The sequence below is a fragment of the Neovison vison genome, chromosome 12 (assembly GCF_020171115.1).
Source record: "Neovison vison isolate M4711 chromosome 12, ASM_NN_V1, whole genome shotgun sequence".
In the NCBI taxonomy this organism is placed as follows: domain Eukaryota; kingdom Metazoa; phylum Chordata; class Mammalia; order Carnivora; family Mustelidae; genus Neogale; species Neogale vison.
The window spans coordinates 46,108,200-46,124,122 of NC_058102.1; the positions used below are offsets into that span (position 1 = coordinate 46,108,200).

At 35.1% G+C, this 15,923-nt stretch overlaps 1 protein-coding gene across 2 annotated transcripts in view; it reads left to right on the forward strand.

The window, feature by feature from the left end:
• ZFC3H1 (zinc finger C3H1-type containing) overlaps positions 1-15,459 on the forward strand; it is a 51,750-nt gene extending 36,291 nt beyond the window's left edge. For both annotated transcript variants that reach the window (XM_044227911.1, XM_044227912.1), the window contains exons 23-35: positions 1,161-1,349; positions 1,976-2,213; positions 4,689-4,794; positions 4,879-5,077; positions 5,623-5,717; positions 9,393-9,503; positions 9,779-9,883; positions 10,013-10,178; positions 11,229-11,329; positions 13,376-13,477; positions 14,116-14,155; positions 14,392-14,454; positions 14,584-15,459. In XM_044227911.1, the coding sequence (XP_044083846.1) occupies positions 1,161-1,349; positions 1,976-2,213; positions 4,689-4,794; positions 4,879-5,077; positions 5,623-5,717; positions 9,393-9,503; positions 9,779-9,883; positions 10,013-10,178; positions 11,229-11,329; positions 13,376-13,477; positions 14,116-14,155; positions 14,392-14,454; positions 14,584-14,721 (1,653 nt within the window). In that variant the 3' untranslated portion in view covers positions 14,722-15,459. The remainder of the gene's footprint in view (positions 1-1,160; positions 1,350-1,975; positions 2,214-4,688; positions 4,795-4,878; positions 5,078-5,622; positions 5,718-9,392; positions 9,504-9,778; positions 9,884-10,012; positions 10,179-11,228; positions 11,330-13,375; positions 13,478-14,115; positions 14,156-14,391; positions 14,455-14,583) is intronic.
• The last annotated feature ends 464 nt before the right edge of the window (positions 15,460-15,923 follow it).

The window sequence follows — 15,923 nt, forward strand, 5'->3', positions numbered from 1 at the left end:
TAACTTTATAAATATTTTAAAACATTCTATACTTACCTACTCAGAGGCAGTTTTAAAGTTTGGGTGAAAGTTAAGTGAATTGTTTCTTGTAAAGCACATGAAAAGAATTTTTTTTTTAAAGTTTCTTATGTTTATATAACATTTTCATGAATGTTGAGAAACATTTTGTTTTTATTATCTGTTCTCATTACTTATGAAAATAATCTATAACCCATACTAATATTGAACTTGCCAAGATACAAAGATTTGGTGAAAAAAACCGTTTCTTCTTTATTTTCTGAGATAATGGGGTGTTTCCTACCCATGCTTAAACATAAAATTATAATTAATCTACTTGTAAAACAAGTATTCATTAATATCTGAACTTTTGCCAGCCAAACTCAACAACCATAAGATTTAGCTAATCTGTTACTGTCAGATCCATCATTTACTTGCTAACTGAAATTCAGAACCGATAGATTTGGATAACATGGTATTCCTTACTGAATGAACTTGCCACTCTCTTACTCTCCTAACTCAGGTATGGAAGTGAAAGGTGCTTGATTTTTTACCTGGAGCCTTGTGCCATAGTTAATGCCAGTGATCCTCGGAAGATTTTATAGGGTATAATGTTTTTCCTCAAAGTTGTTTGGTCTATAAAGGACCTCTTAATTTCTTAGGCTCTTTTGTTTTGCCACATATATCTAATTTGTATATGTTCATACACTTAAGCAATATAAATTGTATGTGATCATAAACCTGTACTTTAGAAAATCTGTCGTGGTCTTACTGCCATTTATTTGATGAGTCAAGGAAAGGAGAGATGAAATTGCTTCAGGGTTATTCTAAGAATACATCTGTATTATTTTAGTTTCAGTGGAGTCTATTTTCCAACTTGTAGAAAGGGAAATACGGGTTATAGTACTGGAAGATGTGTGTTGTTTTAAGTGGAGCTCTGTGCCCAACATGAGGTTTGAACTCATGACCCCAAAATCAGGAGTCTCATGCTCTACGGATTGAGGCACCAGACAGATGCCCCAGGAAGATGGGTTTCTACATATTTATAATTATCCTTTTTGCAGAAATTGAAGATTTAATAAAACATCTAATGAAATGTGGAAAATCTGTAGCTTTACAATTTATTTTTATGAAATATAATTATATGAAACCTCTTTGGTCAGTTTCTCCACCTAGAAAGCACCTTTGAAGAAAAGGATTACGTCTGTGAAAGAATGGTGGAGTTTCTGATGGGAGCAGCCAAGCGGGAAGCATCAGATATTCTGTCCTTTCAGCTCTTAGAGGCCCTCTTGTTTAGAGTTCAGCTCCACATATTTACTGGAAGATGCCAGAGTGCACTTGCAGTTTTACAGGTAAACATTTGTTACAGCCTTTAGTTACACTTTGAGAGTTTTGTAGAGGTCTGAAACACTATAGGTTAGCATTGTTTAATAAGAACCCAGACTTTAGATTTGAATCCTTGTTTTGCCATTTACTAGTAAGTTGGGTCAGTTTATGACTGTTTTTCATTTGCTTAGTGGAGATAATGCGTTTTTAAGAGTGTTCATGAGGTTTAAATGAAAATAACATACGAAAAGTACCCACCAGAATAAACTTCAATATTTAGACATATGGGAAAATAATTAATCTATACTGAAAATCTCCTCTGAGGGTATCGGGGCCTTTTTTGGTTTGTTCGTTTCACTCTTTTCTTTTTATCTTACTAGATTTTGAATGTCAAGACACTTAAAATGTACAAATAAGTTGAATTCTTTCCACAAATTTTATTATAAATCTTAGCACAGTAAAAATCTGGTATTGACATGTCGAGTTTTTTTTATTAAAAAAATTGTTGACTGTCACTATTTTGACTTAGGTATTTAAGAAGCACTCCAAAGAAATAGGAAGTTTGTATTCTTCTTTGCCTTCACATTTGAATCTTAGGAGAAATAGGAGTCATTATTTTTAAAAAGACAGATTATTTTTTCATTTTACCTAGAATGCTTTGAAATCAGCTAATAGTGGAATAGTAGCTGAATATCTTAAAACAAGTGATCGATGTTTGGCATGGCTGGCCTACGTACATCTTATTGAATTCAACGTTCTCCCTTCAAAATTTTATGATCCATCTAATGCCAATCCTTCAAGAATCGTTAACACAGAATCATTTGTAATGCCATGGCAAGCAGTTCAAGATGTGAAGACTAATCCTGACATGTTGTTAGCAGTTTTTGAAGGTAAGTGTAAATGGATATAAGTTATTTAGAACATCAGCTTATCCCTTACTGCGAGTCTTCGTAATTAAATGAAACAAATCTGTATGTATATATTACAAGTTGTAGTTTGACACATTATTATGTAAGTGCTTGGAAGATGAAGGATCAAAAAAGATGATGATTAGGAATTGAGTCATATAAGTTATTAGACATTTGGCATATATGAAAGCCAGGAACTGTGCTGCATTACATAATTTTTCTGATTATGGTAAAAGATACTAGCTAAATATGTAGGTAATAGAGATTCTATAGGTTTAATGAGTTGATTGAATTAGAGAACCAGGTAGTTTTTTTAAAGCAGTGTATCAAGCTGAACATTAAAAGATTATATCTTATCTTTTCTAATAACTAGAAAACAGTAAGGTATAAAGCCTATTTTCTCTTTGTAGGAAGTATATAGCCTATTCAGAAGATAAAATCTATACATTTGATATAATTATTAAATTATGAGACCATGTAACTGTATTGGTATATAGTCTAAATTCTGTGCTTACAGAAGAAACAAAGATCTGTTATTTATAGAATTATATTGTACAGGTCATAAACTCAAAGGAAAGAGGTTATTGTAGGTTGGCATGATGAAGGAATTCTTCATAGAAGAATTAGGACTTGGAGCTGGACTTTGAAGCTTGACTCTGATGTGACATATTTGGCTTGCTTAAAGATGGAATCCTTGTCTTACTTACATCTGTATGTCCCAAGGACCTATAATGTCTGGCAGCATACTAAGTGCTTAGTAAATATGTATTGAATAAACCAGTGAAGAAAGGAAGGAAATGAAGGATATTCCTGGTAGAGGAGCTAAGTAAACAAAAAGCAACATAGAAATTGGTACAGTGGACTTGAAGGGAGATTAGGAGAAGGGAGAGTCCTTACCAAAGTTAGAGTTTATGCTGGAGAATAGTAGGAATTAAGCTTGTTAAGTAGAATGATAACCAGATTTTCAAGAACTTTGTTAAGTGGTAGACTTGTTGATGGTGGGTGGTTCTTGAAGAAAGGGAGAATGTGCTGAAGAGGAATGATCGCAAAGGTATGAAAACAGCCAGAAGCTGATGGCCAAAAGTGAAGCACAAAAAAAGTAACCAGGAAAGAGGGACTATTTATTGGAGCTATTTGGAGTTTATCACATAGAGATGTGGGGACTGATTAAATGTCAGGGAAGAAGAGAAGAAATAGTCAAAGATGATTTCAGGGTTTTGAGACTTAGAAAAAGAAAGTGTATGGATAGAACACAAGTAAATTTGGGAAGATTGATTTTGGTAGTAGGAGTAGTATTTGTGGTAATTGGTCATCCAAGTGGAAATGCTTGTTTGCAGAGGAGATAAGTGGACCTTGGACCTTTAGTGGGTGATTATGGATAGAGAAATGATTTGAAAATTACTAACATAGGAGTTATTGTATTAAAAAATGCTTTACAGGGGCGCCTGGGTGGCTCAGTGGGTTAAGCCGCTGCCTTCCGCTCAGGTCATGATCTCAGGGTCCTGGGATCGAGTCCTGCATCGGGCTCTCTGCTCAGCAGGGAGCCTGCTTCCCTCTCTCTCTCTCTGCCTGCCTCTCCATCTACTTGTGATTTCTCTCTGTCAAATAAATAAAATCTTTAAAAAAAAAATGCTTTACAGTTTTTAATATGCTTTTGTAAGAAATCATTCCATAGTTGAAGCAGTGAGATATTTTCTCTGAGGTAACAGGCATTTAAGAATATAGCAGTAAGAAGTTGAAAGAGAGGAGTCAATGAATGAGACCAAGAGGACATGAAGAAGAAGAACATTATCAAATGCTAGTCAAATAAATGGAGAGCTGGGCCTTTAGGTTTATTTAGATGATTTTTATAAGTGAACGTCAGAAGTGCAGTTTCAGATTGACATTCACTTTTAAACTCCATAAATCTGGGCAATCTTGATACCACTGAGCAAGGAGAACATGGTGACAGTTGTTTGGTGAAACAGTGGCCCACTTTCTGAGATGCAGAGTGGGGATTTTACAAGGGGAAAAGAGTGTTTTGAAGGATCTAGTTTAGGGGCAGACATTTAAATGGCTGTAGAACAGAAAGCAGGGCCTCTTGAATTGGGTGAAAGAAAGATGAAGAGAAATCATTGATTTTCTTTTTTGAGATCATTTTTAAGGCATTTAGGTAAATGCAGAGACACTTTTTAAGTGAAAATGTTGATCCATGTGAGAGCTTACATAGCATGGTTTTATTGCTGGGAATGTGAAGGTAAGAGATTGAGTTTTAGGGAGTTTGGAGATACCTGAAAATACCTCCTTCGGGTAATAAGTAAGTTCAGTAAAGATTGAGTTCAGTAAAGATAGTAAGATGATAGTCAGACAAAAGGAAAGGGTAGGCCACCATATTTCATTGGTCTCTTAGAATTGAAATAACATAGTCACATAATTCGTTTTATGTTTGATTTCTGTTATTGTGATGTTTTTCGATAGATGCCGTGAAAGCTTGCACAGATGAGAGCCTTACTGTTGAGGAGAGAGTAGAGGTCTGCGTTCCACTTTACACAAACATGATTGCTCTGCACCAGCTTCTAGAGAGGTAAAACTTAATCGGCAAGCAGTTAACCGTGTGTTAAAAATGATTTTTTTCTCATGTGTTTAGACCTGCTTTTTTCTTACTAAGGTACGAGGCTGCAGTGGAGCTTTGTAAATGTTTATTGGAAACCTGTCCCATGAACTGCCAATTGTTGGAAGCCCTTGTTGCTTTATATTTGCAAACAAATCAGCATGATAAAGCCAGGGCAGTGTGGCTTACTGCATTTGAAAGAAATCCTCAGAATGCAGAGGTTTTTTATCATATGTGCAAATTCTTCATCTTACAGGTAAAAAAGCCTCATAATTCTTAAATATTTTTTTGTGTTTCACATTTTCTTATTCATTCTTCACGATGTTTCAGACATCAGCCTCTCTAGGAAGCTTTTCCTAGTCTTTTTCCCTTTGGAGACTGTGTTAGGTATTCCTTCTCTCTTTGCTAGAAATACTCTGTGCATAGTTCTGCCATTGTACTTATTCTGTGGCTTCGTAGTTTTATTTGTAGCTGCTTTATATACTGTAATAAGGACTTTGTGAGGGCTAGGACCATGTCTTAATCAGATTGAGAGCCCCCAACAAACCTAGCACCAGTGCTAAACATGGAATAGAAGCTTATTAGACATTTGTTAGATGTGGCATATTGGGTGTTAAACTGTTTAATGGTTGATTGGATTTAATTGGAGATCAGAATATAGAAGTTATCTCTACCCCCATCTATTAGAGAAACTTAATTTAATCAGTAGGGGCAGTTAAGGGCTTTTTCCTCCCTTGAAAGATTTAATTAAACATTGTAAGTCACATTAATGTGTATCCTTCATTTCTCTTTTTGAAATAGAATCAAGGAGATAATCTTCTTCCATTTTTGCGGAAATTTATTGCATCCTTCTTTAAACCTGGGTTTGAGAAGTATAGTAACTTGGATCTGTTTCGGTAAGTTTGTTGAACTCTTGACTTTTTTTTTTTAAAGATTTTGTTTATTTATTTGAGAGAGAGAGACACAGCGAGAAAGGGAACACAAGCAGGGGGACTGGGAGAGGGAGAAGCAGGCTTCCTGCCAAGCAGGGAGCTTGATGTGGGGCTCGATCCTAAGACCCTGGGATCATGACCTGAGCTGAGGGCAGACACCCAGTGACTGAGCCACCCAGGCACCCCTGAACTCTTGATTTTATAGAAGAAAGGGACAGTATAGTTTAGTGGAAAGATTACAGATTTTTTTTTTTTTTTTTGGTGGGAGGATTACATTTTAGACTAATGTAAAAAAAATACTTGAAAACTCTTACAGAACTGTTATGAGGGCAGTAGAACTGAATAAAAACAGAAAAGATGTAATATGCTTTACATTCTTTGGATTAAAGGCACTGACAAAGGAAGAAGGCTTATATTAACATCATGGTGACTCATTCTGCTTTTAATTCATTGTTATTGTTAATTTTAGCACTTAATACTATAGCAATGAATTATCTGAGACAATCTCAAGTGAGTTTTGAAAAAAATGAATTTTAATTTGATTGTTGACCTCAAATGGATGTAAATAATACATGTTTTACCTTTTTTAAGTCTGAAGAGAACCACTCTAGCCTTTGAAATACAGAGTGAGAAGTTTTCAAGCAGTCTTTTCTGGGCATCATTTTCTCAGTAACTTATGTAAAGCTCTGTGTTTACTGCCTTTGTTTGGTTGTGAGTTCTTACTCTAACGAAAGAACAACAAGAAGAGGCCAGAGGCCACAGAAAGTCGTAAAGAATTATTTGGGCGTGGGGGGGAGGGTTCTCTTTCCTTCTTCCCATCTTCCTGTAGGCATCAGCAAACTTTTTCACTTAAGGGCCAGATAGTAAATCTTTCAGGCTTGCCAGCGATATGGTCTATAACTGACCATCACCTATGCTGTTTTAGGAAGAAAGTAGCCAGAGACAACATATAAATGAATGAGCATGGCTGTATTCTAATAAAAGCTTATTTATTCAAAACAAAACAAAAAAACCCCCACAAACCTTATTTATAAAAATAGGCATAGTCTGCTGATTCCAGGTAAAACAGCATCAAAAGGAAAATACTTTATCATTACATACTTTACTTTTTTACGTTAGGAAGAACTAGTAGAAGGAAGGCCCTGGGGCACCTGGGTGACTTAGTCTATGTTAAACGTTTGCCTTTGGCTCAAGTCATGACCCTGGAGGGGACTGAGCTCCGCCTCAGGCTCTACTCGGTGGGCATTCTGCCTCTCTCTCTGCTCCTCCCCCTGCTGATGCTCTCTCTTGGTGGTTGATTCTCTCTCAAATAAGTAAATAAAATCTTTTTTTAAAAATTAAAGGAAAAAAAAATGGCCTACGCTGAATATCTCCCCAAAATTTTTACTGTAGAAAATAGTACAGATAACATTTTGGTTTTATATATGCAAGTCTAATATTTAGAAATAGTTTTCTTAATTTAGGTGCTCACTCAGCCTACCCCACAGTGTATCAGTATTACATAAAAACAGAAGCAGTTCACATTTTGTTAATTTGATAATCCATCTACCCTAGAATATTTTACAAACATTCAGTTTTAGTTTAGATTCGGCAAAAGTTGGGAGTCACTGTTTTTTCCTAGACTTGAGTCTTTATGTCTGTCCTTAATGATAACCAGTTTATTGACATAGTGATTTTAGTACTGTTTCTGAAATTCTTTTTGCTCTCTAACATCTTGGTTAATACCTTAAAGTTAATTACAAAAGAACAATTTAAAATACAGATTAATGGAGAAGAATTAAACTATTCTGTAAGAAACTTAGAGATTGTTCAGCTTCCCCATGCTGACTTTGTCCCTGTTTAAATTAGAGTGCTTTAATGTCCCAAACTTGGGCACAGGACAGATCCAAAGCTGACCTTTTTACAGACTTTGCTGGTTCTGGTCATCCCTTCGGCATGGAGGTAATTGGTTTAGCTTAAAAGATGCTGCCAGTCTCTACTGTGGTAACTAATCAAAGATCTTCAGATCTTCTTGATGTCAGCTTAATGAAGCAGACTAAATAACTGTCAGTGAGAATTTGGAAATGGGGTGCTTCCATATAATCTTCTCATTGTTTACTAAGTCACTGCTTTATTCAGATTTTCATGGGAATAGTCATAATTCACAGTGTACTAAGAGTTGACAAAAAGAGAGTATCTTGTGCTTAGTTTATTTAGACAATACTGAAGACCTTATTCATACAGAGTGTGCTTTTTCTGTTAATTTAGGAAATATTTTTTGAGTCAATTATTGGAGAATGAGAATGGCGATAGGTGAGAGAGTTTTTAGCATTGTCATATTTCTTACTGATACATATTTTTAAAAAAAATTTATAAATATAGCCAAAGTTTATTAATGGTGCTGGTCAGTGCTTTTACTAGGGTTAAAAAAAAAACTTTTTTTCAACTTCATAAGTAGAAACTGTAAAGCAAGATGCTTAGAACCTAGTATGTATTGTAGTATTTATCTAGAGTTGGATTCTGTCATTTCCCGTGTAACATTTACTGTAAGGATAGAGAGGAGAGGTGTATGGGTGTGTCAGTGGTTAGACCGTCTGACTCTGGGTTGTGAGACGGAGTCCTGTGATAAGCTCTACATGTAGGGTAGAGTCTGCTTCTCTCCCTCCCTCTGCTGTTCGTCCTTTCCACCTTGCATTCTCTCTCTGTCAAATAAATAAATATATCTTTAAAAAAAAAACTAGATAAGGTAATTTTCATGCATCTCAAGTCATTTCAAATTTTAGTAGATAGCTACAAAAGTTAACTTTGGGATTTTTTTCATTTTACTGAAGTTAGCCTAGGGATGGAGTCCTTCATTGATTAGATTTGAAGTCATCTCATATCATTTTGCAGGTGACAAATCTAGTATCTTTAGAAGTTAAGTGATTAGCTCATGGTTCCTGCAGATGTTAGTAAATGTTGTACACACAAACTCAGATATATTAGGGAGAAATCTTAATTAGTGAGAGTCAAATAGATTACTGATTGACTTCATAGAGACTTTAATATCCTATTAAATAGCCTACTGTGGCTTTTTAAGAGAGGGCTGTAATTTTCAGTATTTCTCAATCTTATTTGGTCATGGACCTCTTCTGACAAGTGCCTGTGGACCAGTATGTTACAGAATATACTTCGATATCATATCTAAAATGAAAACTATAATGGTATGTATGTGTATGTATGTATTTGAGAAAGAGATTGTTTTCAGATGTCAAGTTTCGTCAAGCTCTTAAAGAACAATTTTTTTTGTGAGAAAGTATAGATGTTGTGGGAAAGTTTTAGAGACATGGTAATCCCATTTGGTGTTCTCTGTTTTTAATTAGATTTAATTAGATGATTATGGGGTTTGTTTAATTTGGGGGATAGAATAAATTCATTTTTGAAAAGGAGTTACTCATGTAAGTATAAAATAATAAATTGTGTGATGCTAGAGATGTGACCAAAGCAGTATGGTATACATGTGAATACAAAATCTCAAGACTCAAAATATTTAAAAAAACATTTAAGTTGAAGCAGAGGTGTTTTTGTTTTGTTTTGTTTTTGTTTTTCTTAAGTATTAGTAATCCATGTGTGCATAGACATAATTTCAAACAGAGGGGGTTTGTTTTGTTTTGTTTTCAGGTATCTTTTAAATATACCAGGACCACTTGACATTCCAGCCCGTTTATGTAAAGGGAATTTTGATGATGAGATGTTCAACTACCAAGTTCCTTATTTGTGGCTGATTTACTGGTGAGACATTATCTGCTGTGGAGAGAAATACTGCATATTAGACTTGTATTTATTATTTATTACTGAGTTACACTATATTAAAACTAATTTGATGTTAAAGTCATTGAAGCAAAATTGAAGGGATGCTAAGGTTTATACATTATTAAAGAAGAAACCTCAAAAGAAGGATTCCATTGTAGTAATACCTGTAATGTTTAAAATAATACTTTTGTCATTCCTTTACCTAATTGAATTGAGCTGCAGACATACAATGTTTTCCTTCATTTTTTGAACAGCCTTTGTCATCCTCTTCAATCAAGTATTAAAGAGACAGTGGAGGCATATGAGGCAGCATTAGGGGTGGCCATGAGATCTGATATAGTGCAGAAGATTTGGATGGAGTAAGTTTAGTTCCTCTTAATAAGAATGGGATTTGGGAATAAAGGGATATGGTGGGGAAAGGGGTGATCAGCTTTCGGAGAAAAACACTGCCTTAATTATTCTAAATTACAATATTTTTCTTTTGGCAGTTATCTTGTCTTTGCCAATAATAGAGCTGCTGGATCCAGAAACAAAGTCCAAGAGTTCAAATTTTTTACTGATTTAGTGAATAGATGTTTGGTTACAGTCCCTGCCCGATACCCCATTCCTTTTAGCAGTGCTGATTACTGGTCCAACTATGAATTTCATAATAGGGTAAGAACTTAAACTTTTTTTCTTTTGATATTTTCAAAGGGACTTTAAAAATGACAGCAAAACTATTTTTTATATCAAGAGAGCTTTTCTTAGGACCACTTTTGTAGCATCTAATGTTATTCTTGACTATGTTTCCTACTTAGGACTTAAATCTAGGAACAGAACCCTTTAAGTTAAGATAAAATGTGCATATTGATTATTATATTTAAGAACATTTAACGTTAAAGTAAAATTGAAGAGATGTTAAGGTTTAAGACTTATTAAAGAAGAAAGATCGAAAGAAGTAATTATAGTATCAGTAATGTTTTTCTTGATTAGTTGGAAAATTTACTCAATGAAAAATTCCATAATGTACAGTGTAGCTACTTCTTTTGGTTACTGTTTTGTCAGGTGAATATTGGCTATACACTGAAATTACACAGTTTCGATTTTTAATAGTAGAATATGATTAATGTATTTATAAGGTTATTTTCTTACAGGAAGGGAAGCACAGGTTTGGTTTTGTTTATTTTCAGAGACACTTTTCATTCAGTGTGGTGCAGGCTAAGAGCTCCAATTAAAGCTCCATGTAGACTAAAACATAAATGTGTTTTATTTTCTTTTTTGGTGGGATGGTTTTGTTGCATTTGGGATAACCAATTATGCTTTGTACTTCTATGCCATTCTTTATCCCAGGATCTCAAACCACATTATGGACATTAAGTCATTTACACACGGGCATTCCATGAGCAAGATGTGGCAGGTATTATTAGTCCTATGACTTGCCCAGCTATACAGCAAGTAAAGGTAGACTCAGGAATGTAAACCCGGACTCCTGGCTTCTTGCCAGTGTTCTCAGTCCATGGCTGTCATCACTAGATCATATTACCTAATTCATATTTGGAAAGTCACTAATATAATTAATGGTAGGAACTGTAACTCACAGCATCATACATTGTTATAATTTATACATTCATGTCTTAAAGACCATTTTGGTTTTCTCATTAAAACACATAGGTAATTGGATTTCACATTTTGTTGCATTCATTTCCCCCCCCCCAACCTTTACAGGTTATTTTCTTTTATTTGAGCTGTGTTCCAAAGACTCAGCATTCCAAAACCTTGGAACGGTTTTGCTCAATTATGCCAACTAATTCTGGACTTGCACTGAGGTAAGAAAAAATAAAATTATTTTTGGTCTCAGCCTACTAGTATATAGCTCCTCATATAAAATTATTCTTAACCTTGATAAGAGTTGTCTGTTCTTTAGCCTTTTCTCATTGATACATACTACTTCAGTTTCAGAGTTGTTGAGCAATATATAGCTGTTCATGTAAGAGTATAAATATCTGCTCACTTTAGAAAACTGCAGGTTACGGGCAATTCACAGACCTGTACCCCTGGGGATAAAAATATACTATATGTTTATAAAAAATAAAAAATTAAAAAATTAAAAAAAAAGGAAAAGAAAACTGCAGGTTATAAGGGGCATGTAATTCAAGTAAAGTTCATCTGCATTTACTAAGCACACACCATCTGTCCTCGGCACATGCATTATAAGCAGTGATCATGTTTTATATAGCAAAGGAGTGTTACTTAAAAGGTTTATGAAGTGTTCATGGAGATAGCAGCTAACTATATATATTTTGGTTACTATGACTTGTTTTCATGTAGATCAGTCACGCCGAGTATTATTATGCATCAGAGTCTCCTGGGATGCCTATTTAAAATACAGATACCTGGGGGCACCTGGCTGGCTCAATTGGGAGAGTGTGTGACTCTTGATCCTCAGAGATCAAGAGTTTAAGCCCTATGTTGGGCATTGAGCCTACTTTAAATGTCAGTTAATTAATTAAATAAAATACAGATTTCTGAGCATTTCTTTGCTCTGACAGAGTAAACTTACTCTCACCTTCAAGAATTGAGCATTTTAATTCAGAACAGTACCCTCCATGCTAATGCTTTGGCTTCTAATTGTGCAGTCACTCCCACTGCATCAGTTGTGTCTTATGTTTCTAAGTTTGTTTTGTGGATCATAAGGTACCTAAAATACAAGTATTTCCTTGTGTTTTATTTACATTCTGCTTAGCATGTATGTGGGAAAATGGTATGAGATTAAGAAAATGGAAAGGCTTAAGGCTATGGCAAAAATAGTGTTTCATAATAAAAATTCTTAGTAAGCATTCCAGTCTGCAGAAGCTAATGTGGAAATTTCTATTACAGAGCATCACCTTTGGGGCCCCTGCGTGGCGGCTTAGTTAAACATCTGCCTTTGGCTCAGGTCATGATCTCAGGGTCCTGGGATTGAGCCCTGTGAGCAGGGAGTCTACTTCTTCCTCTCCCTCTGCCCCTCCCCTGGCTCGTGCTCTAGCATGCTCTCTCCCTGTCAAGTAAATAAATAAAATCTTTATTTATTTATTTATTTGACAGACAGAGGTTACAAGTAGGCAGAGAGGCAGGCAGAGAGAGAGGAGGAAGCAGGCTCCCTGCTGAGCAGAGAGCCCAATGTGGGGCTCCATCCCAGAACTCTGAGATTATGACCTGAGCCGAAGGCGGAGGCTTTAACCCACTAAGCCACCCAGGCGCCCCAATAAATAAAATCTTTAAAAATAAATAAATAAAGCATCACTTTTGGTAAAACATGAAAACCTGAAAATGTCATATTTTGACTATTATGACTAGGATAGGCATTTAGGAATACAAGTTGTTTAATTGTTGGTTTTGATGGTATAGCTCTCCTGTGTTCTGATAGTTTTTTCCTTGTGGTCATTCTTCTCTTTTTCTCCCCCCACCCCCCAGAATAGAGAACTTAATAATTAGTCAGTGTACTTACATTTTAATCCAAGAAACATTTCACATTTACTCTGTTTAGTAAAGAAAAATACAAGGAAATTGTATTAACATATCAACATAACATATCATTATTTTCAAAAATTTGTGCGGTGGGAAGCACATGGAGTGAATGCTTTAATGGGAATATACGGACCTATTTTAGTTTGTTGAATGTGGCATGGGCCTTGACTGGGCATCTTGATAGTTTGCCTATTCCTGTCCCAGGGCAGTTTTTGTAAGAGGCATTCTACAAACCCTTTCTGAATGACCTTGAGGGAATTAAACTGTTCAAAACTTAAACCTCAGCAGACATTCTGCTCATAGAGCACATTTGGAGTTCCCTACACTTGCAATGCTTTGTTCATTTTCCTGAATGTACTTTGCAGGCTACTTCAACATGAATGGGAAGAAAGCAATGTTCAGATTCTGAAACTTCAAGCCAAGATGTTTACATATAATATTCCAACATGCCTGGCCACCTGGAAAATGTAATGCAGCAATCATGTACATGTTTTTATAGCTTTTGCTTTTATTTGTAAGGTTTGCTCCAGACAGGTAAATCTGAAATGACATCTGTTTTTTTTTTTTTTTCCTGGACAGATCTCTACTCTAATTTAGATTTATTTTTGGCACTTGCTGAGCTTTTCTCCTGAGAGTAAGGGGATGCTCATTAACAGTTGCTTCTAAAAGCAGAGTGGATGGAGTTTTAATTTTTTTGAAGCAGAACATTTAGATAACAGTATTGTTATCAAACAAATCATTATGCACATTTTAAGACCATCTTTTTTCTTAAATGCGGGGGTTTTCCCCCTCTTATAGTCTGATGTACTCTTTCTTTTAAAGGTATTATTAGTGTCAGGTGCTTTTACTAGTAATTATGAGTATTTTTCATGAACGTTATCTATGTTCAAAACACTGGTCTGCTTAATTCTTGTAAAGTTGATAAAAATTGTTGAATTTTTCTTTTCACTATAGGTTACCCTCCTTGGAAGTTTAGCCTGTTACTTTCAGGAAGTTTTGTACTCAGATTCCCACAGTCAGTATTCTGCCAGTGGTAGTATCTCATGTCATTCAAAGATATATAAATTTTTCTTTTCCCTTTTCTATATTCCTTTTTTCTTCTTAGAGCCATTGCTGCTGAGATTGTTCTAAAGGGACAAAGAGAGGTAAGCTATGATTGATTTATCAGATGGGTCATTTTTATTTTTAAGCTGTTCGGCCTCTTTTGTTGACTTTCAGTTTGAAAGGATTAAAACAAAAACATTTACATGCTAAGAACCTAAATGTTTGGAAACTTGAAAACCTGTTTTGTATATTATGAGGTCCCAGTTAAATAATTAGGATTATAAAGGTGTTTTTCATCATGTTTCCTGATGGAATTATGTATATATCTATCTTATAGGTCCACCGTTTATATCAGAGAGCCTTACAGAAGTTACCTCTTTGTGCATCACTGTGGAAAGATGTAATGCTTTTTATCTTTTATTTCATCTTGAAGTTTTCCTATAAATTTTCTGCATGTGCCATATCCATTGATGTGGTGATGCTCAAAATCTAGCTAAGTCTTACTTCTGTGCTTCCCTGTCTTTTACAGCAACTCTTGTTTGAAGCATCAGAAGGAGGTAAAACTGATAACCTGAGAAAACTAGTTTCCAAGTGCCAAGAGATTGGAGTCAGCCTAAATGAGCTCTTAAATTTAAACAGTTACAAAACAGAAAGCAAGAATCACTGAACACTGGGTGCAGTCAGTTCTAAGTCCTTATAATAATTGCCAAAATTATTTGAATGATCCTTCAAGATTAGGCTGATCCCTGGCTAAGGTCTGCGTAAGGCAGACAAGCATTACTGATCATATCAAGTCCCCTACAATATACTATTCTCAAAACCGGAAGCAATGAACATGACCCTCTTCGGTTGGATAAATGAACTTCCTGTTTGGCCTACTTCTGGGCCCTGCCAGATTCTCATAACATCATGTACGTAAGTATAGTTCCTCAAAGTGACTGACATTTATTTTAATTTTGCTTTGTTTTTGTTTTTATTTTTTACTTTTCCCCTTTCTTTACGTTGTGCTATTCCTGATTCACTTGACACTCTCTGATGCCTGAGAGATTCTTGTTTGGGATTTAATTTCCAGGGCTGTGTTTACAGTAAAATGCAGGCAGTCCCTTTTAGTTCTTCTTTAAACCTTTTGAGATTCTTCATTTCAGGATTTAAAACTTAAGCAGTCCATCTTAAGGAAAGTGTAACTGCCATGGCCACAAGTCTGCTAGTTGCACTTGAATGCTCTAACAGGGTTGTTAATTGCCCTTTCTACGTTCTGGACTCCTTGCCGAGACTGTTTAACTTGAAGATTAAAGAAACTATTGCAAATGCCAGTGCATCAGAACCTAAGAGTGGTCAAATATTATGTGCAATTTTTTTGTAAAGAAATTTTAATTTATAATAAAGTTTAACAGTTTAAAGAACAGTTAATATTTGAACTGCTTTGTATTGAAATACTACTTTGTAGTATTAAAATTGTTTATAAACAAAATATTTTTAATATAAGTTAACTTTCTAAAAAATGTTGCTGTCTTTATTCACTTTTCACACTGTGGTGGGAAAGGGTTGAAGTAGGAGATCTGGATTTTCACTGTAACTAGATCCTAACCTGCTTTCCTATAAAAACAGTTTTGTGACTTTTTCATTCATGACAGGATAGGTTCTGTTCTGTTTTAAGGACAGTGAACACATAGATTTGCATTACTATTTCCTCATTCTCAAGACCCAGTGTTTAGAAAGTATTTCCCAATTGTAGTTTGAATGATTTGCTTAGTGACAGGCTTTCTTATATTCGCTATCAGTGTGACCAAATACAAAGAAAAGACCTTGCACTTTTTTTTTTTTTCTCATCTCTAGTCCATGGTTTGCACTTGGTAGAAAATTGGTTAA